The sequence below is a fragment of the Bison bison genome, unplaced genomic scaffold, assembly GCF_000754665.1.
Source record: "Bison bison bison isolate TAMUID 2011002044 unplaced genomic scaffold, Bison_UMD1.0 scf7180017864274, whole genome shotgun sequence".
Classification (NCBI taxonomy): domain Eukaryota; kingdom Metazoa; phylum Chordata; class Mammalia; order Artiodactyla; family Bovidae; genus Bison; species Bison bison.
The window spans coordinates 4,384,322-4,409,639 of NW_011494846.1; the positions used below are offsets into that span (position 1 = coordinate 4,384,322).

Below are 25,318 nucleotides of genomic sequence, written 5' to 3' on the forward strand. Positions count from 1 at the left end.
AAAACTTCTAAAAATGATTTATTTTTACAGTTTGAGAAAAATATTTTGTTCCATATAGAGTGGTCAATTTCATTAGTTAAAAATTTTTTTCCTCATTCTGTCGCATATAAAATTATATAAGAAGAAAAATATGAAAAGGAATGCTAGGATTTAGTACAATTTGAGGGTTTATAGTAAAAATTAATGTTTTATTATAATGTCTTAGATGGTTAGCTTTTACCTTGAACCCTGTTAAAAGTGCTGCATCTCCTCAATGCTTCTCAACTTCATAAAGATACCATTTTTCTATTATATTTGTTACATACATTGCATTTCTTTTTTCTTTTTTAATTATATGAGTAATACCTGCTGATTGTAAAAAATTCTTACAATCTGTAAGACATACAAGTATAACATTTTATTCTCAGTCATACACTCCTTTCCAAAATATGTGCTTTTTCTAAAAAGTTATAAGCATTTTTTAGCAAAGATCTGTGATATGATTTGTGAACAATTTTTTCCGCAAAAGTCATCCATTTTCATGCCTTAGCACAATTTTCAATTGTTCAAAAACATTTTGATATTATTTGCTTCTATTTAGGTCTCATTTACTTTTCTGTAAATAGATATAACCTTTCAATAATCTGGTCGATTCCCCAACTTTTATGTCGTTCTTCAAAAACATCAACCTTCTCTAGACATTGAATATTGCATACTGAACCTGAAACAAAAACAAAGTGGCAAGTTAAAATTTTATAACAAATACAATCAATTCTTCAAAAGCATACCGTGATTTAAAAACTGTGTGTACTGAAGATTTTTCCTTTCTTTTTAATGAAAATGGGAAAATACTAAGAATACATTTTCTCAACTCTGAATGTTATTATCATTTTTAACTCCTAAGAGTTAAAATAAATATACCATCTCTCTAGAAGAATTGAGATGTCTTTAACATAAACGTACCATTTAGCTAAAAAGGCATATTACAGAGATGGGTCCCTTTTTGGGGGATTAAAATAGTCTCCAATAAAATGGACTTTTAAGTACCTCAGATATTAATAGTTTGCTAACAGCTCAAAACAGTTGACTTACTTATAAAGTTATAGCACACATCTGTAACTTACCGAACAATTTTTTAACTTCCCCATCTGTAACGTAAAACGGTGGACCTAATTAAAAGAGAAACATGGTGAAGAGTAAGCTCTACAGATCTAATTCTAAAGAGAAACAAACCTTCAGGGCCCACTTCTCAGCTTATTCCCAATGACCTAGGGATATTCCTTCCACATACACCTCGATTATCCAAACAGGTGAGGATGGGACACGTTTTCTGCTTCTTATTTTGCACATCTTACACCAAAGACCAGCTAACGGCAGACGCGCACCTCCAGCTTACATGAGACGCTGAGTCCGCTGTGGGACTTGGGAGCAGGGACGTGAGAGCGGAATTCATGAACACATTCCCCTGGGACTTGCTGCTTCCAGAGCATAGATTTTCGACCATGCACAGTCCCTCATTCTACACACTCTGCCCATTTTGCTGCGGGCACTTTAAAGGAAACAACTTCTGCCCCGTTCTAGAAGGTATTCTGAGCCTCCACCCCAGACAGAGCCTGCTCTGTCTTCTTCCCCCAGGCCCTTCCTTAGGCCTACTGCTCAGGAAGGGAATTTAACACATCATTGACTGGGGCATTTTTGCTGAAACTAACACCTGTGGCTGGCGATTCATTATGTAAGTGAATTTTGAAATGTCTCAGTCAGTAACATTTTGGTGGCAGAGTGGTAAAGAATCTGTCTGCCAGTGCAGGAGACATAAAAGACACAGGTTCCATCCCTGGGTCGGGAAGATCCCCTGGAGAAGGAAATAGAAAACTGCTCCAGTATTCTTGCCTGGTAGATCCCATGGACAGAGGAACCAGCTGGGCTATAGTCCATGGGGTCGCAAAGAGCCAGACACGACTGAGCACATACACACAACACACAAACGAAAGGTGTATTAACATCTCTCTGGTCAGTAAGTTGATAAATCACATTTGCAGGGCTGACATCTGTCTCCCTTAGTTTTTATTTCCATCCAAATGTTCCCAGACTTAATTATAGCTACTAGGTCTCGTCTTTTAATGAGTTTTCAAGAACTGACTTCTTCAAACAGAAAAAAAAAAAAACACTAACATTAATATGTATAAAACAAGGAACTTTTTTAAAAGCTCCATTAAAAATCAAAAAGGGAATGTTTACAAATTGAAAGTCTGTGCACTTGGTTTTCACTTCTTCCTGAAAAGCCATGACTTAAAAGGTCAAGCATTAATGTTCAAACACATTTAAATGAATCCAGAAGAAAACATCCCTTTTACACATTCAAAAAATATACAGTTATTTTTAACACATGCTATAGCTCATGGGGTCACAGAGAGTCGGACACAACTTAGTGACAGAACAAGAACATTTTTAACATGCAATAAATTATAAAATTCCAGCAATTAAAAAGCAGCAGTAGAGATTTTCCTGCCCACCTCCTACCTTCCCACATGCGCTTCTCACCCCATCTTCCTATGAAGATGTATTTGTATTTGTTGGCATCAGCCCAACGCATCCCATCCCCCCATCACGGCTGACACAGACTTCATGTATATAAGCAGGATGCCTCCCATGAGATAAAGTAGGAGAAAATAATGCTATCCCCGTCATAGAAATCAGGAAACAAGGCAACCGGAAAAAGAACAAAAAGGAAACTTTACCTGCATGTTTGGTTGGATCGTAAGAAAAAACAGACAAGAGGTACCGAAACCCAGGTCTCGTTAGGGACAACATTACATCTGAGTAGCTGAAAAGAATACAAAAAGGCACGTGTTACATTTCTTTACAAAGTCAAGGCCTGTGGAAGACCAGATGCAGGGAGGGAAGCCTAGCTTTCCTTTCCTCTGTTACGAGTTTAATTCTCCGAAAAAATCACACGAAGTCGAGTCTTATTCTAAACAGCCAGAAATGGGCTCAGCAAATGATGTTACCCACCTAAGCTGGGAGATAGAGAAGACGGGAATCAAAAGGAGCTCTTGGGACTTCCCTGGAGGTCAAGTGGTTAAAACTCTGCACTTCTAAAGCAGGGGTCCTGGGATCAATTCCTGACAGGGGAACTAAGATCCAAATGCCTCGAGGAACAGACCGGAAAAAAAAAAAAAACAAAGGAAGCCAGGCTCAGGAAGGAGCCCCTCAGACCAGAAGATGTCAAATAAAGTGGAGGAGAGGCTCCTTCCAGAGTGACTTGGACCCCGGAGGCCGGTCAGCTTTGAACAAGTATTTCCAGAAGCACTGCCAGTTCTGGGGCAGTGGTTCCCAGACCAGGCTGGTATCGAGATGACCTGGGCATCCATGGGAAGAAAAGATGCCTGGGTGTCAGTCATCCCAAGACTGAGTCAGTAGGTTTGCTGTGGGGCTGGGGATGCTGCAGTCTAAAAATATTCTGGGTGATGGGGTGGTTGCCAGGGGCTCAGATAAGAGGCACAAAACAATCCCTCTCCTCTTTTTAGCTGGACAGAAGACTCATAAACGGGCTTCCCAGGTGGCGCTATTGGTAAAAAAGCCATCTCCCAGTGCAGGAGACATAAGAGATGCAGGTTCGATCCCTGGGCCAGGAATATCCTCTGGAGGAGGGCATGGCAACTCACTCCAGTCTTCTTGCTTGGACAATCCCATGGACAGAGGAACTTGGTGGGCTACAGTCCACAGGCTCACAAAGAGTCAGATACAACTGAAGTGACTTAGCACGCCCGTGTGCAAGACTGATAAACAGGTCGAAATTCAAGAACATTAAAGTTCTGCAAGTATGGCATGACCCCTGAGTGCTACTGCAACTGTCCTTTGGAGCAGGTGTCCTGGGCGGCAGGCAATACCACTTCCCAGCCATGTCTGATGGGTTCAGAGTGGGGACCAGATGCTAACAGGGCCCATCAGCAGACCAACCAGGAGACAGAATGATGAATTTGACCGATCAGATGACTCCACTGGGAAACTGAGTTAGATCCAAAGGGAAGTTGGTCATAGATGGACCTAGAGATTGTCATACTGAGTGAAGAAGTCAGACAGAAAAGGATAAATATCCTATGACATCCCTTATATACAGAATCTAAAAAGAAATGATACAAATGAATTTATTTACAAAACAGAAACAGATTTGCAGTCTTAAGAGAATAAATTTACCGTTACCAGGGGCAGAGGGGAAGGATGGAGGAAGGGATAGTTAGGGAGTTTGGGATGGACGCAATGCTGTATTTAAAATGGAGAGCCAAGAAGGTCCTACAGTACAGCACAGGGAACTCTGCTCAATATTATGTGGCAGCCTGGACGGGAGGGGAGTTTGGGGAAGAACGGCTATATGTATATGTATGGCTGAGTCCCTCTGCTGTCCACCTGAAAATATCATAAAGTGTTAATGGGCTATACTCCAATATAAAATATTGTCTGTTGTCATTAGTAGATAAGTTGTGTCTGACTCTTTGCGACACCACAGACTGTAGCCCACCAGGCTCCTCTGTCCATGGAATTCTCCAGGCAAGAATACTGGAGTGGGTTGGCCATTCCCTTCTCCAGGGGATCTTCCTGACCCAGGGATTCAACCCATGTCTCCTGCATGGAAAGGTGGATTCTTTACCACTAAGTCACCAGGGAAGCCCCTAATATAAAATTAAAAGTTCAAAAGAAAAAAAAAAAAAGAGGAGTTAATGGTTCACTGTGGTCTTTGAACTAAACCCTGAAGTTGCTGTTCTGGGCGGTGGCTGGAGCTGAGAAGGCTAAGGGCTATGAGTCAGATACATGTGAGCAGGAGTGTGTCAGCAGAGAAAGCTGAGTGCTGAGGCAGGAGGACAGAGGAGATGCACACAAGGAGGTGAGTGGCAGTGAGAGAGACAGACAGAGGTCAACAGGCTGCAGAGCTCTGGGTAGGGCGCTTTGGCACTTGGCATATGGGTTTCCACCAGGTCCAGTTGTGAAGCCAGCCCTGTCTGGAGCCCTGGGAGAAATCAGAGAGACTGTCTAGGGTGGAGATTAGGAGGACGGGCTCGCCAAGGTCCCCAAGCTCAAAGTCCAACCTCTCCACCTACTGGCTGTGTAAGCTTGACGAAGTCTTTACCCCTTTGTGCCTCAAGTTTCCCCATCTGTTAAATGGGGATAAGACCAGCAGTGAACGCACAGGCGGTTGTGAGGATTCAGTGAGCTCACACATAGAAAGTGCTTAGAACAGTGTGTATTCAGCACTTGTATGTGCTTGTAAGCACTTGTATTAAGCACAGTATGTGTTAAGAAGTCAGTGACTTCTTCCTTCGGCATCCATGACATCAACGCCCCTAAAACTCGAGCTGTTTGAGCTGGTCGCTCTTCCGCGCATGTCAGAGAACCAGCCCTAAGCAAACTTCTGAGCAGAAACCTTCGAGTCTTAACTTTCCGATTATCATTTTTAACAAGAAAGAACTCGCTGTCCCCAGGAAGTGATGAGTCAGATGGGTTCGGCAGGGTGTCCTGGGGCTCACCAGCATCCTTCTTCTTGGAATGCAGACTTTCTCAACTTGTTTCCAAAAATTCAGAAAAACAAGAGATCTGATTGATGTCAGACAAAAGGCCTAAGTGTCACAGCAGAAAACACAGCAGTTCTCGCCCAGATGTAATCTCAGCAGGAAGACACCCAGTACTGAGGGCAGGACTGGGATAAAGCACTAAGTACCTTAAATGTAAGATAAAGTCACGGAGCTGTCCAATGGCTCAAAATAAACAGTTATTCCGGAAACAAAGGCCAGTGTTCTCAGGAGTTCTTGGGGCTGTGACCACAGACACACTCACACACACACACAGATGGCTGAAAGGGGAGAAAAGAGAAGAAGGGCACCAGGAATACAGAGTCCAGAGGAGCCTCATGACTCTTTCTTACCATGAATTAAACAGTTCAGGGGCCATTTGGAAGGCCTTCATTTCTAGGACGGAAGAGGCAATAGTAGCTGCTGGGAAACTGTATTTCCCTGGCTTTCAGTCTAATTTGTTCTCAATTATTGACTCAACACATACTTATTAAGCTTTTACTATGCGTTAGGAGAAGGAAATGGCCGCCCACTCCAGTATTCTTGAAGCCTGGAAAATCCCACGGACGAAGGAGCCTGGTAGGCTACAGTCCATGGGATCGCAAAGAGTCGGACACGACTGAGTGACTTCACTTTCACTTACTATGCGTTAACATTTTATATCTATTTGGGGTTGGCCAAAAAGTTTGTTTGGGTTTTTTCCACAAGCAGCTTTCGGAAAAGAACAGAACTGGAAATACAGAAACGACGAGGGCCAATACCAACGTGCGCTTGTTCAGTTATTTCTCCAGCATCGTGTGTTTTTAGACACAATAGGAACTTAATGTGTATTTGTTGAACACTGGAACGAAAGTTTCCGGTAACAGGAGAACTGAAGTGATCGTTGAAGGAGGGCGTACAGGGGAGAGGCAGGAACAGTCCCGCTAAGGATGGTCCTTCAGGGAACGATGACTTTCAAGCATGTGAGGTAGGGAAGGGTCCCAGAGAGGGAAGAAGAGAGGCACAGTGTCAGAAAGAAAAGGGAAAAACACATATTAAGAGGATGTGGCACGGTCTAATTAAAAAAAGATGAGGTGTGGCAACAAGCCTAATTGGTCAAACAATTCACTTTTAAAATCTGAGACTTCATTTCACCGATGTGTAGTCCCAACCCTTTTGGCCACGTGCTACGAGTCTGCCTCCATAAAACTAAATAATTCAATATTTATGTGCTACACCCACATGAGTCTGTGAATGACATCTGGGTTGGAAAGTACACAGGAAGGATCACATTTCACTCAGTAGCCTTCTTATAGTTTAATTTTCTAATTAGACCAGGTACAGACGAATGGCCACTCAAAATACCCAGATCAAAAGCCCTAGTACAGTAACGGCTAATATTTAAACTGTCATTTAGGGTCGACACTTTCTGCACGTGTCATTTCTTTCCATTCCCACAACAGCCATATGAGGGGGCCGAGGCATGGGCGTGGCTTTAACTATTTTTATTTGTTTTATTTTATCTTCTGGCTGCACTACGAAGCATGTGGGATCTGGTTCCTACACCAGGGATCTCCTGTAGTGCAAGTGTGGAATCTTAATCCCTGGACCAGCGGGGACGTCCCTGAATCTCAATTTTGTCATGCACTTGCTTGCCACCCTGTGGACATATAACTTTTAACCTCTCTGACCTTACTTCCTCATCTGTAAAATGGGAATAATGATGGCCTAATACCTCACAGGGCGACTTTGTGGAGGAACTTGTTGATCGACATAAAGCATTTCAACAAAGTCTGGCACATGGCAATAATCCAACAAATATTATTAGCTGGTAGGGTCAGTGGCAACCCACTCCAGTGTTCTTGCCTGGAGAATCCCAGGGACAGGGGAGCCTGGTGGGCTGCCATCTATGGGGTCACACAGAGTCGGACACGACTGAAGTGACTTAGCAGCAGCAGCAGGGTCAGTGGGAGTGAGGAGGGTGGTATGAGTAGAAACATTACAGTTTTACAGAGGAGTAAACTGAGGCTTAGAGGAACTGAATGTTCTGACTAGAGTAACATGGCTTAGAAGTGACAGAGCCACAAGTCTTGCGCCTGTGTCCCCACGGCCAAATCCTATACTTTTTAGACCAAGATACTGTTGGATACAGGTCTTCTAATTCCAAATACAACAAGCTATTCCAAACTAGTAAAAGTCTAGGAATCTTCTAGAAACCAGAAAAAGTATGAGATACTGAATTAAGGCTAAAAAGGGGAGAGGGGGGAAACAACATAATTAAAGAAACCAAATCACTAACCGTTTGCGATCACTTGGATTAACAGCGACTAAGGCTCCTCTGTCCCAAATCCTATCAAATTTGCCAATATTTGCTCTACCAGAAAGAAAAAGAGAAAAAAAAATTCTATAAGAAAAACCGAATCTTTAACAAGACAGGGTTCCCCATGGTATGTGCTAGAACCTTACCAGCGGTTAAGGAATTGGGATCTCACAGATGCTTTCCCTCAGAATCTCTAGGGATGTGCTGACACATGTGTACACGTGTGTGTGTGTGTGTGTGTGTGTGTGTGTGTGTAGCTGTCCATTTCCGCCTGGTTCTAGGCACTGGTGGCAGCAGCTTGGACTTGGGAGCACAAAGGAAGCATGAGGGACAGTTTGCAACAACTCTGCTCTCAGCCCCTGGAACAGGTACAGGAACTCTCAGAAGAGATCTCCCCTCTGTCCGTCTAAGACTGAAATGCATTTCCGTTACAGACACAGGTGTGAAGTGGAAGACATTTTCTTCCCCTCCTTTTCCCTACCTTCCTAGGATCAAAATAATTTTTCCAGAGCTTAGAAGTTACCCAAGGACAAAGATATCACGTGTGCAGACATGTAGGCTCCAGTAAAACCAGCTGCAGAACACAGACTCAAATGAATGTTTTTCATGGATGCTACTGCAAATTGGACGGAAGTGATAAAAAGATTCTCAACCTACCTCATCACTGTCTAGCAAACACTCAGATTTTTAAAAGTGGAGAGGAAGACATCAGTCCTACCTGGGAAGATCAAAAAGGTTGCAGCAATACAATGAAATGTTCCCTGAAGAACTCTGCAATGAAAAAGTAAAAAAAAAAAAAACATTTTATTAAGAGGTACCTGAATGGTTAGAGGAAAAAAAAAGAAAAAGAGGGGATAAAACAGAGCATAGGTAGTAAAGAATATGTAATTAAAAACATAAAGGACATAATTTCACGGCAAATCATCTTCACACATCATTTGTTAAATGTTTATTTTTTAAATTGTAAAATAAATATGGACCACATTATAAAGAATTTCAGAGAAGGCAATGGCACCCCACTCCAGTACTCTTGCCTGGAAAATCCCATGGATGGAGGAGCCTGGTAGGCTGCAGTCCATGGGGTCGCTCAGAGTCAAACTTGACTGGGCGACTTCACTTTCACTTTTCACTTTCATGCATTGGAGAAGGAAATGGCAACCCACTCCAGTGTTCCTGCCTGGAGAATCCCAGGGACGGGGGAGCCTGGTGGGCTGCTGTCTATGGGGCTGCATAGAGTTGGACACGACTGAAGTGACTTAGCAGCAGCAGCATAAAGAATTTACATAATAAAGAAAAAACCTGCCTGCCACCATCTGAACAGTGATTTTCAATCATTTCGGTGAGTTCCTCTCGATTTTTTCCCTCTCACTTCCTGCACCTTGCAACTTTCGCAAATATTTTTTAACTGAAAATAATGGCACTTTAAAAAATTAAAAACCAAAAAAAAACACAAAAAAACATTAAAAACCAGTATGGGATTCTTTGGGATCAACTCAAAAAAAAAAAAAAAAAGGAAAGGAAAATCAGAGATTGGTTAACCCTGAAAATCAATTAGCACTTACTCTGGAACTTGTTAAATTTTAGCAAGGTTCCCTTTAGCAGAATCTTGACATTTTAACTCCCTTAAAGACGAGCACACAGATTGCTCAGTTACCAGGCAGACATTTTAAAAGTGCAGTTCTGTTGACTCCCCAGTTTCTCTCTTTCTTTCACTGGCCGATGAGCATTTATTTCCCAAGCGTCTAGTGGACAGGATTAGCCTGGGTTCTAGAGACTGCAGTAAATGTGATACAGGCCCTGACCCCGGTAAGGACAGCCTGGTGGGGGCAGTGAGGCGTGGGAACAGAGAGCCACCATGATACAGGATGGGCTGTGCGCCCAGAACTGTGGGAACAGAGCAGACAGAGCGGGGACTTCACTTCACTGCCCTCGCTCGGGGAAAGGAAGAACAAAAGGTGGCCACGGATGAACCGGCTAGATGCATCTGCTGATATCACGGCGGTGGACGGTGAGGAGCCCGGGCTTAGGAGAGGGGCAGGGTAGGAGAGGTACTAAAGGGTCTGAAAATATTGGATTTTATTCTGAAATGAGGTGCCAACAGAGGCTACGATGAGAGAAGTGCAGGTCTTTGCAGAAACACAGGGAGGTCTCTGGAAACACAGGGAGGAGGGGTCTAGAGGCCAGGAGAACAGCCCATGAACGTCAATTCAGGCTGCAGATGGGACTCACTGGGGAGGTTTACTCAGACCTGGTGCCAGGCCCCACCTCTAGAGGTTATGACTTAATTAGCCTGAGCGCTGGGAATCTTAAAAGATCCACAGACAATTTCAAAGGTGCCACTGGGGCTGAGACAGAGAAGGCAATGGCACCCCACTCCAGTATTCTTGCCTGGAAAATCCCATGGTCGGAGGAGCCTGGTAGGCTGCAGTCCATGGGGTCGCTAAGAGTCAGACACGACTGAGCGACTTCACTTTCACTTTTCACTTTCACGCACTGGAGAAGAAAATGGCAACCCACTCCAGTATTCTTGCCTGGAGAATCCCAGGGACGGGGGAGCCTGGTAGGCTGCCGTCTATGGGGTCGCACAGAGTCAGCCATGTGGCTTCAGCCACGACTGAAGCGACTTAGCAGCAGCAGCAGCAACTGGGGCTGAGAACCATGGCCCCCAGGAGGACTAGCCTCTGTGGACCGAGGCAACCAGGATTCTTAGATGATCTAAAAACGAACTGGGAGGAAGCTGCAAAATAAAGTACTCTCAAGCTTCCTACTGACCTGAGCGATTAATTTCAATCTTTAGAAGAGAGTACTTTGTGAGAGACTGAATACACAAACTCAGTGGCCAGACTGCACGTACCAACAACTCATGTCTGATAAGAGAACTTGGATCCATAGCCTCTGGAGCAAGCAGCCTGAGAAGTCAAACCGCAACCCTGCAGGGTGGTGGTCAGTTGACCGCCATCCTCCCTGATTTATAACACCACCCCTCCTCCCCGTCTCTTCCAACTCAAACATGCTTCCCAAAGCAATCACTGGGGTGCTGCTCCGAGTTAGCCGATAGCACCTGAAGCCTTCACATCTTTCACCAGGAAGCTTTCCCACCCCACTGCCAGGCTTTGAGCCTCTGCCAAATGCAATTGGCTGACTCCCTCTGAACAAACAGTCTCTACTTGTTCTCATTTGGGTAGATTCTGCTTATTTCCCCATTATTATTCCAAGCTAGTGCAGCAGTTTCACTGGATCATTCTGGTCACAGGCAGAAGACAACTCTCAAATCTATCATTTCCAGCCCAGACACTGCCCCACGCTTTGGAGACAGTTGCCAGTACCCCCTTATCATACCACACATCTTTGCAACTAATCATCTCCAGAACAACGCTCATTTTCTCTGCTCTTCAACTTGTTTCTCCTGTTTCGCCATCCAACCAGTCATCTGAGCTGGAAATGTAACCTCATCACCCTCTGGATTCCCATTCAGTTAATCACCAAGGCCTTCCCAGTGTGACACCCTAAACATGGCTTTAAGCCATCTGTTCCTCTAAGCACCCCATCGCTCTCCCAGTGCAGCCCTTCAAGTTCTTTCCCGGACCACTGCTCACAACCTCCTATCTGGTGTCTCTGCCAGGGGGCTACCGCCCTTCAAACTCACTTCCCTTGAGGCTACAAGGGTGAAAGTGAAAGTGAAGTCGCTCAGTCGAGTCCGACTCTTTGCAACCCCAGGGACTGTAGCCTACCAGGCTCCTCTGTCCATGGGGTTTTCCCGGCAGATACTAGAGTGGGTTGCCATTTCCTTCTCCAGGGGATCTTCCCCACCCAGGGATTGAACCCGGGTCTCCAGCATTGCAGGCAGATGCTTTACCATCTGAGCCACCGTGGCTGGTTGCAAAAGAAAGCCTGGCTGTCACGTTCCCACTTAAAACCCTGTGGTGCAGAATGAGGTACCAGCCTCACAGGGCACCTGAGCTGGCTGACCTGATGCCCTGCCTGTCCCAGCCCTAACTGTCACCACACTTCAGGAAGCTCCCCTTAGGCTGGGTTAGGAAACTTCCCTCTCGGTTTGCTTAATACCCCAAGTCGTTTGACTGAGCTCCCTGTATGACAAACAGTCTCCTATGCTTCTCTTTTCTCCTAAGCTAAGCGGTTCTTTAGGGCAGGGACAGTGTTTTCATCTCTTCCGTGTCTTACGCAGGGTGTGGCACTTGACAGATTCTCAGAAACATTTGTTGATAAATTAAAAAGCCAACAAACCCAAACCAAAAATATGACAAATAAGCTTTGATCTTGGCTTTTCATGTCTATTTGTTCACATCCAGCTATGGTCTATCTTTTTATGTTCCTTATGCTATATAAAGTCCTGGTGAATCTGAAGATTAAGAGGGGTCATCTGATGTGTATAGTGTCTTCACTTACTCATGCTGAGAAAAACCTTTTTTGTGGGGTATGGAAATAATATTTGCCAAAACCAAACACACCTTGAATATTTTGGCTCCAGGAATTTCCATAATTGGTTCTTCTGAGTAAGAAAGATTCTGCTCCGTAAAAAAGTCCCGTATCCCAAGTTCGCTGATTTCCACGCCTACTACACTGTGTCCTCGGTCTGCAAACCTGCATCAAATCATATAATTACAAAGTTTTCTTTCGAGTACAACACTAAATAAAAGCATATACACCAGTGAGCATATATTTTCCTTAATTTTAAGAGATTTGTATGAATTCAGACTCACAGGGTTTCACAGAACATGCAGATCCACAGTAAGCAGATTTATATATTCTCTATATATTCTATATAACATAATCTATATATTCTCAAACCCTATGCTATGTGGAGTTCTGAGAAAAGGGTTTATAGGACCTTGGGGAAATTTTAAAAGCTTGGAAAATTATACCTTAAAATGTTGATTTACTAAAAATGGACCGGATTGGAAGAGTTTTTGATTTAACAGCATCCTATGAATTTGATATGCTTTTCAATCTCTAGAAATCAGCTCTGTCCATTAAAACTTTCAGTGATGAGAGAAGAATCTCTACCTGTGTTGTTCAATCCAGCAGCCACTAACCACATAGCCTAGGGCCCTTGAGACGTGGCTTGTGTGATTGAGTTTAAATAGCCACATGGGGCTGATAAGATATAGTACTGGAATACACAGGGCTAGAACATTAGCATCCGTTTCTGTAACAATGTTAAAATTTCCACTTATCTGCACTAAACCCTATCCAGAAATTTGTTTCATGACCATATGCAAATAGCTAGGATTTTCCTGATTAGCTTTATGGTTACAGAATTCAGTCTTGGGATCTTAGACTTCAGGGAGAACAGCACTCGTGACACAAATACCCAGGTACAGTATTGATTTTTATGCCACATTAAATAAACACATAAGTCATTTATGCTATAATGCAATACATGCCTTCTTAAAAACCACTGCACCATGCAAAATCATGCAATAAAATCATGAAGTTTATGGGAATGGGAGTTGGGATACACATTAAAAAAACTTTACTGTCCCAATGGAATATTATTCAGTCATAAATAATTGAACTCTTGCCATTTACGACAACATGGATGGGCTCTGAGGGTATTACGCTAAGTGAAATGAATCAGTGAAAAACAGCATATAATCTCGCTTACATGTGGAATCTAACAAAAACAAAAACAAGCTTATAGATACAGAGGCCAGACTGGTAGGTGCCAAAGCCTGGGGGTGAGCGATGGGTGAAATGGGTGAAGGAAGTCAAAAAGTACAAATTTTTACACGTGGAAAAATGAAGCATAGCCTACAGTGGACTCACACAGACTGCATTATACTGTAATCCATTGCCCTAAGAAAACCCAAAATCTAAGAAAATGTCCTAAACACTATGTTAATGTCTTTGAGTTTCAGCTAATAGTTTATCTATTCACACTGGATATCTGTATAGACCTTTAATACACAAATTTATTACATAAGTGAAGAATCCTCTAACATAACAACTTTTATACAATAATAGTCATGTCCAACTCTCTGCAGCCCCATGGACTGTAGCCCATCAGGCTCCTCTGTCCATGGAACATTCCAGGTAACCTGGAGCAGGTTGCCATTTCTTACTCCAGGGTTTCTTCCTCATCCAGGGATTGAACCCTCCTCTTTTATGTCTCTTGCATTGGCAGGCAGATTCTTTACCACTGAGCCACCTAGAAAGCCACCTACAATTACAGTAGCTTAGTTCTGGCATTCTTATTATAAATGACTTTAGACCCTAAAGTCTAAAGGAACCTTTAGCAATCACATTTAATCGGCTGTTTCCTTATACCGTTTTCTAATCTTGGTTCAAAGCTTCTGCTAGAACCAGGTTGTTAACACTTATGACAATAAAACAATCTGTTCATAGAGTTAATGTTTTTCTTGCAGGTAGTTTCCAAAGAAATTCTCTTGTCTGATTCAGTGAGTCAGTTAGGATGTAATGTTCTCAATTTTGTGGCCACCTAGACGGAGGAGCCTGGTAGGCTGTGGTCCATGGGGTCGCTAAGAGTCGGACATGACTGAGCGTCTTCACTTTCACTTTCATGCACTGGAGAAGGAAATGGCAACCCACTCCAGTGTTCTTGCCTGGAGAATCCCAGGGACGGGGGAGCCTGGTGGGCTGCCGTCTCTGGGGTTGCGAAGAGTTGGACACGACTGAAGTGACTTAGCAGCAGCAGCAGCAGACTCTTTAAGGCACAGCAGCCACTTGCAAAAGCTCTCAGCTACAAGTTGCGGGAGCGGTGGCAGGCTGCAAAAAGGTCACTGTCCCCACTCAAAAATCCACTCCCAATGCATACACATTCTGTGGTTTGGCCACCTATATTTACATAGGGAACAGAGCATTTTTAAGTTACTGTATTTTTCCACTTACTAATCGTTTTCATATATTTTATTTTTCTTTCCTGCTTGATGATCAAAGTTCTCAGTGTTCATGCTTATAAATAAATAGTACATCTTGGCACATAGATAGGATCTGTACATCAATCATTACAACAAATTCTATATAGGAAACAATTGTCAGGGTAACCCATACTGAGGGTGGCTTGTTAGTTAAAGTGAATTCTTTTCACAGAGAATTACTCACAAGAAACACTTTCTTTATCACTGGTTTTATTAGCAATGATTCATGAAAACAAAAACTCCTACGTGCTGGTTGAGGGAGGGGAGGGTTGAGCTGAACTGTGGACTATATACATTCTTGCCAAAAAGCTGTAATTCATTTTTCTGTCCACCTCTATTTAAAATACATAAAATTAACTTAGCCACATTCCTAAAACACCTACAAAAACTAAACCGTGCACAAAGGTGAAGGAGAATTAAGATGGAAAACTGGTTCCATCTTCCCCTCTCCCATCTCAATGGTTCTAAACTAATTCTTTTTCTTAACTCAACAAGGAAAAAGACAAGTTCACCCTTCTGTTTGGGCAGTGTCCTAACTGTTTGAGAATATTGCCTCTATGAACCCATCAATAATAGTCTACTAAATATAGAATCCCTGTACATTTCCTGAGAAAGGAACTTTTAAAACTTACATCCTATTAAATATTCACCCACAGTATTTATCATCAAGACAAGAGAGTATGTTCATGCTTATTTGCTCATACCATTTCATCTCAACTGCTTTTCCACAAAGGGGAAAAAATACCCGCAGTGCTTTCTCGCCTTTAAGAAAAGTATCCAAATACTTCTTTAATAGCCTGGGAAGAAAAAAAAATTGTTTTAATTAGCCCAAGGCACAGAAGAAAGGACTACAATCATATAATGCTAAGTACCTTTCATGCATTATCTCACATAATATTTCCCAACAACTTTTACTCAGTAGAGAACCTTGGTTATTAAAATCGCCAGTTTACATATGAAGAAACAGGAAGATTAAGCAGCTTGCTCAGTCATGTAGCTAGTGAGGGGTTAACCTGACCCAAACCTGGGATTTTCCTGGTTAGTAATTAAAATCAAAATTTTATTTTTCGTTAGTTGATATGTTTTAAAAATGTATACCTACGTGATAGAGAAGGAATGGCAACCTACTCCAGGATTCTCACCTGGAGAATCCCATGGACAGAGGAGCCTGGCTACATGGGTTACATAATCCATGGGGTCGGAAGAGTCAGACCACCCACCACCACCTGTGTGTATGTTCTAAGGCCAGCTACACAACAGAGAGAACTCATACAATGGCTCTGGAATGATATCCCAACTAGTACTCAGTGTGCAAATGTAATAATAACAACAATGTTCCCTGGGCAGTCAGGGTGGCTGCCTGGACGAAGGAACATCTGTCATGACCACTTTACTTGGCAATGGGCCATCATTTATTGCTGCTGCTTCAAAACTGACTTCTACTACCATTACATTGCTCAGCATGTAGCTCACATTAATTTCTCTCAACTTCTCTTCTTCCACCATGTAGACAGTACTTTAGCATTTGAACATATGCTATTGGAAAGCAAAGTCATAACACCACTACTCTTCAGTATAAAGAGATAGTAGCATTAACATAGCTTGAGCATCTGGGTATGTATAAACACACGTGACCAATGAATAGGTGTTGCAGGGGATTAAAGTAAGACATATTCCAAAAATTGAAGATGCCATCAACTGTAGGTCACACCATGATTTATACTCCACGGGAAGAAATATCACTGCCAATTAAACCATGACATGCCACAGAGGCATTCTGACTTCCAAGATGCTCAAATGTGAAAAACTAAACCTGTGTCTCTTAAAAATCAGTCAAATAATGTGTACCTATATTATTATTTCTATTTCCAAAGTCAGTTTTTGATGGGGCATTTCTGTTATAGACCAACATTTAATATAAACATAAACACTTCTTACTGATGTCCTTGTTCTTGATGAAATCCAGTTTTGTGGTTCACCCACTTTTCTTGCCATTCTTCCAGAGTCAGCACTCGGTCTTTCTGAGCCTCAGTGTTTGGGTACTCTTCACTGTCAAGTAAGGCTCTTGAATCACCCATGGTTTTGTAGATGGTTCTGGCTCACAAACAAATGTCCCCAGTGCCTAAAAATGAAAAATGTCTGTAATGCTGTCATATAAGGGCATTTCAGTTCTATGATAAATGAAATAAAACCCTAATACTTCCAGCAGTGTAGCTTTTAAAAAGTATTTCAATATTCAAGGAAAAGCCACACAAAAGTTACTTTTCAGTGAGTCTGATGTTAACTGCATACCTCATAATCCATATTAGGAAGGATCTTTAAATAAATTGAATTACATCTTAGAGTAAAAGAGTTTAACTTTTTAAAAGAGAGAGGATAAAAAAAATAAACAGGCAGTATAACTTTTGTTAGCTGAGAATTTTTTCTAACATCTCATTCTTTTGCATTGGCAGGCATATTCTTTACCACTGAGCCACTAGGGAAGTCCCTTTAACATCTCGTTCTTTAATTTTGAAAACTTCTTTTAATGTTTACTTGCTGTTTTTAACCAATGTTATGTTGTACACAATTCAGAGTTCAACAGAGTTATGGAAGCAGGTCCCCATTTCTAACGAGAGGCAACCATCTTTAATTCTTTTAGCTGAATCTTGACATATAACTCAAAATATGACTCAAATACCATGCTTATTTTGTATCTTAATTTTTCACTTCTAGGAAGCATCTAGAAAATATCAGCATTTAGCCCTCTTTCAACTTGTCAACACACACAGACACACACACCACCTTCTCATTTTTCCTATTGCATCCGTGCACTTATAGCATATTTGTGATTAAATATTTCAAGTACACATTACAATGACTAGGTAAATACTATTCTCAGCTAAGCCATGTAGAATTCTATGATTACTTTTCCTTTTCTGTACAACTTTTTTATTCTATAGTTAATAACTGTCTGGCTTTTTCATTTATAAAATTTCTATGTATTTATTACTAATTCAGCACTAAGTTCTCCCAATCTCTTATTAGTACACTCCCAGTCTCTTCAGTTATCAGATATCCTATCAACGTCATCTTAGAGAAGAGCCTTCTAACGTGGATGCTCTCTTCTCGTGGTACACAGCCGGCCTTCTGGGGTCCTTCCCGACCATCATCCTGAAGCTTTCTTTTTTATCTTGTGCTGGATCCCCTGTTTCCTTAATTGGCTATCCCCCTCTTTTTTTTTGTTATCACCCTTATATTGGTAAAGTATAACCTTCAGCAGCTTTCTGAGAAAGGGTGTATGGGAGAAAAGGGTTTCTTCTGCAACTTTACATGTATAAAGTATCTTCATACTATTCCCTACCCACTGGCAACCCACTCCAATATTCTTGCCTAGAAAATCCCATGGACAGAGGGGCGTGGAGGACTACAATCCATGGGGTTGCCAAGAGTCGGACGTGACTGAGCCACTGAGCATTCCCCATCCTTGATGTACAGTTTTGCTGGGTAAGAATTCTCAGGTGGAAAACATTTTCACTCACAATTCTGAAGAAATCATTCCCTTATCATCTAGCTTGCAGAGTTAATGCTTAAATTCAAAGACATTCGGATTCCGATGGTTTTTCCACGTGGCCAATAGTTTTCTCTCTCTCAAAGCTTTGCTTTGTCCCTTAGTTTGTGCAATTTCATAATTCTATGCTTTACTCTGGGTCCACTTTCATCTGTTTGGTGTAGTTCTTTTAATCTGGAAGCTCATATTCTTCAATTCTGGAAGAAGTCTTGAATTATTCAGATGATTTTGATCCCCTCCCCTCTTTTTTTCTATTTCTCTTTCTCAGACCCCTTTTATGTGGTTGTAGAACTTCCCAAATGGCTTAAGTGGTAAAGAATCTGCCTACAGTACGGCAAACACAGGTTCGATCCCTGAATTGGGAAGATTCCCTGGAGAAGGAAATAATGACAGTACATTCTAGTATTCTTGCCTGGGAAATTCCATGGACAGAGGAGCCTGGCGGGCTACAATCCATGAGTTCCCAAGAGAGTAAGACACCACTGAGCGACTAAACAACAATAACAATAGAATCTCCTGACCCAATACTATAAATCGCTCATATTTTTTTTATTTTCTAGCTCTTCACTGTTTTGCCCTATTTTTTGAGAAATCACCTTATTTTTATCTATTTAGTTCTTCTTTCCTGCTTTCAAGTCTTTACTTCTTAAGAGCTCCTTTTTGTGTCTGATGCTCTCTTTTCATTTTATTTTTATGTACAGAATGGCTATAATATTTTCTTTTATTTACCTGCATGGTTTGTTACTGAGTCACTTTTTCTGTTGGTTTCGTCTTCTGTCTTCCAAACTAGTGACTGTCCGTAAATGCCTAGCAATTGTTTAGTCACTCAGTCATGTCTGATTTTGTGACCCTATGGACTGTAGCCTACCAGGCTTCTCTGTCCATTTAATTTTCCAGACAAGAATACTGGAGTGGGTTGCCATTTCCTTCTCCAGGGGATCTTCTTGACCCAGGGATTGAGCTTGCATCTCCAGCTTGGCAGGTGGATTCTTTACCACTGAGCCGCCAGGGAAGCCCCCTTACCTACTCACATTTAAGAGTAAATACCAAAAAGCTGATTATAAGGTTAAGTTTGTGGATGGAGCTTACTGACTCTAAGCTTTAGTGTAGAATGATATGAGCAGATACCATTTGGAAACTTAGATGTCATGATCTTTATTTATTTATTTGGATTCAAGACTTTCCAAAAATGGACCTTCTAATTCCTGTTGAAAGCTTGAGTCCTTGGGACCATGATTCTATACTCACATGCGGCTGCTGCTAAGTCACTTCAGTCGTGTTCAACTCTGTGCGACCCCATAGACGGCAGCCCACCAGGCTCCCCCGTCCCTGGGATTCTCCAGGCAGGAACAGGGGAGTGGGTTGCCATTTCCTTCTCCAACGCATGAAAGTGAAAAGTTAAAGTGAAGTCCCTCAGCCGTGTCCGACTCTTCCCAACCCCATGGACTGCAGCCTACCAGGCTCCTCTGCCCGTGAGAAAAGGATAAAAGCAGAAGGAGGTGCCAGCATTCATTCACTTGTGTTCAGTTAATTTCTCTATGGATGGGAGTATGGTGCTCCCATCCCCAGCTGTGAACTGTATCTTCCCAGTCCAAAGACTGTACCCTCTCCAGGGAATAAACCTGCAAACGTCTGGTGATGCCGTGAGGAGCAGGAGGTTGAGGAAGGGATCAGGAACTTAGCTTTTCAGGAATCAGAATTTCAAACAATTGCCTTAATTTAGACTAGACCCTTCCATTTCCCAGAGATACCTGGTGCCGCTAACTTGTGAGCACGGGGGAATTCTATACTCCAAGTAGGATTGCTCACTGGCTTCCCCATTGCTGGTTTAGAATTTAGCTTTCTTCAGTCTGCAAAATCCTTCACTACTTGTCCATCTGCTTTCTTGATTTAGAAATTTTATTCTCTTCTGTCCTTCCTTTATGCCTTTAAAAATCCTGTTGTTTTGGTGGAGTTTCAGGAAGGAATAAAAGCAGACGCATGGATTCAGTATCCCACCTCTATCCCACAAGTCTGCATTTTCAAATAATTTTCTCAAACCTTTTTTTTTTTTTGAATGGAAAATGCATACAAAAGTGCTGACCTAAAGAAAAACACACAACCTAAGAGTTATGAGTGTCAATTTTATTTGGGGACCTCACTGAGGACAATAGCCTGGGAGAGAACCTTTCAGGGGCACAGCCTTTCAGAGCATAGCTCCGGGAAAATGCTCCAAATATGTATGTTCTGCATACATAAGATGTTTTTTGTTTTTGTTTTTTTTTAACTAGGAAAAATATGTAGCCTAGTGTGCGTATGCATGCTAAGTCACTTCAGTCGTGCCTGACTCTTTGCGACCCTATGGACAGTAACCCGCCAGGCTCCTCTATCCATGGGGATTCTCCAGAATACTGGAGAGGGTTGCCATGCCCTCCTTCAGGGGATCTTCCCCACCGAGATTGAACCTGCATCTCCTGTGGCTCCTGCATTGCAGGCAGATTCTTTACCGCTGAGTTACTGAGGAAGCCCATAGTCTAGCATACATCTTGGTAAAAGATTACTGCTAATCACAAAGAACAGATACTTTAAGTTGATTTTAGTGATTTCTGTGTACAAAAAGTTGCAGAAATCTGGGACCGCTGTAATTCTCCCTGAAGCATGCTATTTAGGGGCCATTGATCCAAAACACATAATGCCTCACTCTTATTTTCCTTCCTGAAGTTCTGAAACACTTGGGGAATATCACTCTCTGCAGGGGGTTGCAATTTAACCCTTAGTATAACTGGATGATGAGCAATACTCTTTGTTCCTTTTTTTTTTTCCTTTACAAAGAGAACTAAGGAAAAAAGACATGCGACCATAACTGCAAATCTACCTGAAGGTATGTGGAAAATGTCTGTCTTTTCAATATGAAATTTGTTACATAAGGACAATATAACACAATAGTTCTAACATATCCTTTGAATCATTAGTGAAACTAATTTGGTTTGGATTACACTAGCAGGCTAATCTTAGTGGAGTTAATGATTCATCTATGAGAACAGCAAACATCACGGAAAAGAATTTCTTCAAGAAAAAGTTCCCTTTATGACAAATTGGGCTTCAGTGTGCTTAGGATTTAATGGAGAAGGCACCTCCCTTGGAATTAAGAACACAAATCACTTTCCAGCAAACAGTTGTTAACAAATGGCTTTTGAAAGGCCCTGACATGTCAGGAGGTGATTCTTGAATCTTCTGAGAGGTGGGAGGAGTATCTGACTATATTGTGTACAGAAAAGCGAATTGTAGTTTTCCCATTTCCATTTTCAGCCACAAATTTTGACACCTGAACTTGAGCCTGATTAAAACAGTTCTCTACTTAAAAGGGAAGCATTATTTTATCATGGAACAAGGGCAGCCTATTGGGCTTCCCATCTAGCTCAGTCGGTAAAGAATCGGACTGACATAAGCAATATTCTCTTTGAATGTGCCTGCAATGCAGGAGACCAGGGTTCGATCCCTGGGTCGGGAAGATTCCCCAGAGAAGGAAATGGCAACCCACTTCCCTCTTCTTGCCTGGAGAATCCCATGGACAGAGGAGCCTGGCAGGCTCCAGTCTATGGGGTCGCAGGAGTCACGACTGAACAAAGCACAAGCGCAGCCTGGAATAGTTCAGCTCCGAAACGACTGAGTGGCTAACAGCAACAACCTCTCCTCCCAGCAGGCACCAATGGTAAAGAGCCTGCCTGCCAGTGCAGGAGACATAAGAGACCTGGGTTCAATCCCTGGGTCAGGAGGATCCCCTGGAGAAGGAAATGGTGATCCACTCCAGTATTCTTGCCTGGAGAATCCCATGGACAGAGCAGCCTGATGAGCTACAGTCCATGGGGTTGCAAAGAGTTAGATACGACTGAAGCAACTTAACACAAATACCCCTCTCACACAGACTCGGTATCATGAATATAATTTAGTAATTTCTTAGCTGCTCTCATAGCTTCTCAACATGTACTTAACTTGTCCAAGTCCCTTTCTGGAGAAAGAAAAAATTTCCTTCTATAACAAGATAAAACTGCAAAATTATAAGAATCAGGACAGGCTAATTTCACAATCATATCTTACCCATACACAGAAATAGCAGATGTGCACAAATCTCCGTGGGTGTTCTCCCAAGTCTGGTTTCCTCCTCACCTTTTCAATAAAACCACGTTTCTGCTTTAAATTTATTTAAAAATTTTAGCAAATTGAAAATTTAGTAAATTGAAGTTAAATTTTCCTAAGTTAAAATTAGTAAAATTCAGTAAATTTACTTTAAAATTTTGGTAAATTGTAGAATTTAGAAAACTGAAGTAAATTTAAAATTGAAGATTTTAAACTCAAGTGCACAAATTTTAAGTGTGGCTCAGTGATTTCGTTTTACATATGCACACACCTATGCATTTACCACGGAGCAAGACACAGGATATTTACAACACCCCATTTCTCCCACTTCCCCGCCCCCACGCACCATTCATTATTCTGGCAAGTATTTCTCTTTTCTTAAAATCAACCATACCCGACAGTGATTTGGCGGTCACTTTAATCAGGGACTCAGAAAGGTCATTTATTACCCATTCCCACTAGGCTCCCTGAGTCCATTTCAGGGCGCGGATTGCCGGGCGGTGCGCGCACGGTGGGGTGCCCCGTTCCCGATTCCGATCACACACTCACACTCGCAAACGGCCCGTTGGTCACCGTACCTTCCTCCGCGCCCGGCGGCCCCTACCTCGTGCGCTGTCCGCCCGCCGGCCGCTGACTCTGACGCTGCCCAGGGGCGGTAAGGGCTGAAGACCCGCACCCCCGGCTCAGCCCCGCCCCGGGCCCGCCCCTCCCGCGGCGCACAGACCCCGCCCCCTCCCCAAGCGCCCTGGCTTTGCGCAGCGGCGGAAATGGCCAGGGCGGGGCGAGCCGCGCGGCAGAGGCGAAGGCGGGGACCCGACTCCTCCCCGGTCCTGCCGGCTCCTCCCACCACGGGTCACGTCGTGACAGGGGCGGAAGCGGCGGCGGCGGCGGCCGAGTTGAGGCTGCGGCTCGCGGCGCGGATCCTGCTGTCCTGTGCGCGAGGTGCGCGGCCCCGGAGAGGCGCCCGCAGCCCGGGGCGGCGCGCTCGGTCTCGCCTGCGCTCCGAGGTGGGGGGGAGGGGGGACCGCGGCTCCGGGGGCGGCGTGGGGGCGCGGCGGATTTCTGGTGACAGCTCTGCACAAAGCAGCCTGGCCGGGGTGCAAGCTCTCCTGCCCCTGAGCCGCGCTCCTCGCCCGGGTGCGAGGTGGACTGGTCCCTTGGGGCTCTACCTCCGTCCCCGGGTTGGAAAGGGGCGAGGGGTGCGGGGGAGGGTCCCAGCCCGAGGAATGGGCGGGAGGGGTGGATTCCTGGCCTGGGGTGTTGGAGCGACCGGCTTCCCGGATTCCTCGCGGTGTTGCTGGTTAATCCACCTCCCCACAATGTTTGCTTTCTGTACAGGGGTGCCGTCTCCCCGCGCCTCCTTGCACGCCTCCAGCGCAAAGGTGAGCCTGGGGAGGCTGCGGCTTCTCCGACTTCGGAGGAGTCGAGAGAGCTTTTCGGAAAGCGAGGCGGCTGCCGCTGGCACAGGGAGCCTTTGGGGGCTCCCTCCTGGGGGCTGACAGAGCCCTGTCACCGGGGAAAGGCTGCTGCGAGGAAGGGGGCACCCACCGTCCAGGGGCTGGAACTCTGTCGCTTGCCTCCCAGCTTTGAGAGCGTGGCGGCGAGAAGCCGGCACGGCCTCGCAGGTGCTGTTAGCTGGACTTCAGAGCAGGGACCACGCGTTAAGACGCGATCGGCATTGCCAGGTTGCTGGGGTGATTCCTCCGGGACCCGGGACCCCGAGGGGGCGGCCCGATTTCGGTAGCTGTTAGTCAACAGCCCAGCAGCTGGCAGGTGAAAGAGGAAGGAAGAGACAGGCCCAGCTGTAGCGAAATGGGGGTTCTGTGACCTGGAACCTAGCCAGATGGAGGCCAGGCCTTCCCTCCGGAGAGCCTGCAAGCGTTTGGAGGATCGGTCACTCCACTTGTGCACACACAGCTCAAGGCTTTTACACTTTGATTGGTTGGTGGTTTTTTTTTTTTAAACCGACTTTAGTGGAAGAAAGGTGAGTGGGAGGGAAGGTTTTCTTCAGGACGTATGGGAGAAAATGACCATCAATAATTAATTATCCTCCGTGCAGAGAAAGCCGTCAACAAAGCATTCGGGCAATTGCACTGGATCCATATGTCTGAAAGTTGATTCTTGTGGATGCAGTTTTAAGTGGCCCGAAGGGGAATTTTTGCCCCTGTTGTCTCTGGAGAAGTTTCTAGTAGTTTGTCCAGTTTGGAGAAATTATGTTAATGCCGCTATACATTTTTATTTCAACCTGGAGTTCTTTAATTCATATTTTTATGGATTCTGTGTGGGTTTTTTTTTCTTCAGTGTTTTGAATAAGTTACTTCTGAAAAAATCTTGGAACTTACTAAACGAGAAATCTAGACATTGATATATTCACACATATTTAGGTACCCTCCACAACCATTTTTTCCTTTCTTTTGTCATATTAAGAGAAAACCAAAGCTACGAATTTAAAATTAGGAAGAACTATGCTTATAAGGTCATACTGAACCTGAAACAAATTGATTATATTTAAAGTTAGGTGTGTTTATTAATTTGAAGAACCAGGTGGGAAAGCACTTCCAGTATACTAATTTGTTTTACTAACACTTGGTCAGTATTTCTAAGATTATATTTAAAAGCATAAGTAACTGTAGTCCTTCCAATTTAAAATTTTTTCCTCCATTTGAGGCCCCAAGAACCCAGCAACAGTGAAAATAAAGAAATTACAGTGTCAAAAAAGAATGAAGGTACATAACTGTTAATTGTATAATTAAAGGTGAAAATGTACTACTCTGAAAATCTTCAATCATACTTATCCCAGACCACACAGATTTCTTAACGGCTTTCATAGCTAATGTTTTCATTTCCTCTTAACCATTTCTTGGATTACATCATTCTTTTGCAATCAAAAATATGTTTTTCAGTATACAGT

At 43.4% G+C, this 25,318-nt stretch overlaps 2 protein-coding genes across 11 annotated transcripts in view; one reads left to right on the plus strand and one right to left on the minus strand.

The window, feature by feature from the left end:
• TPMT (thiopurine S-methyltransferase) lies at positions 1-24,942 on the minus strand. 6 transcript variants are annotated; one of them, XM_010848808.1, is made up of 9 exons: positions 22,986-23,098; positions 16,680-16,863; positions 15,446-15,538; positions 12,312-12,444; positions 8,561-8,613; positions 7,822-7,896; positions 2,718-2,803; positions 1,104-1,148; positions 1-700 (listed from the first exon to the last, which is right to left on the minus strand). In XM_010848808.1, the coding sequence occupies exons 2-9, from the start codon at positions 16,817-16,819 to the stop codon at positions 588-590; spliced, it is 738 nt and encodes a 245-aa protein (XP_010847110.1). In that variant the 5' UTR covers positions 16,820-16,863; positions 22,986-23,098; the 3' UTR covers positions 1-587. The 6 variants fall into 6 exon arrangements, with proteins under 6 accessions (XP_010847110.1, XP_010847115.1, XP_010847112.1 ...); XM_010848813.1 differs by lacking the exon at positions 22,986-23,098 and adding an exon at positions 23,956-24,942 and having other exon boundaries at positions 2-700; XM_010848810.1 differs by having other exon boundaries at positions 2-700; positions 23,012-23,099.
• The window catches only part of KDM1B (lysine (K)-specific demethylase 1B), a 43,808-nt gene continuing 41,772 nt past the window's right edge, over positions 23,283-25,318 (plus strand). For 2 of the 5 annotated variants that reach the window (XM_010848803.1, XM_010848807.1), the window contains exon 1: positions 23,292-23,414. The gene's annotated coding sequence lies outside the window, so the exon portion shown is untranslated. Of the gene's footprint in view, positions 23,415-23,745; positions 23,790-25,318 lie in introns of all 5 variants that reach the window. The other 3 variants (XM_010848804.1, XM_010848806.1, XM_010848805.1) reach the window with 3 other exon arrangements.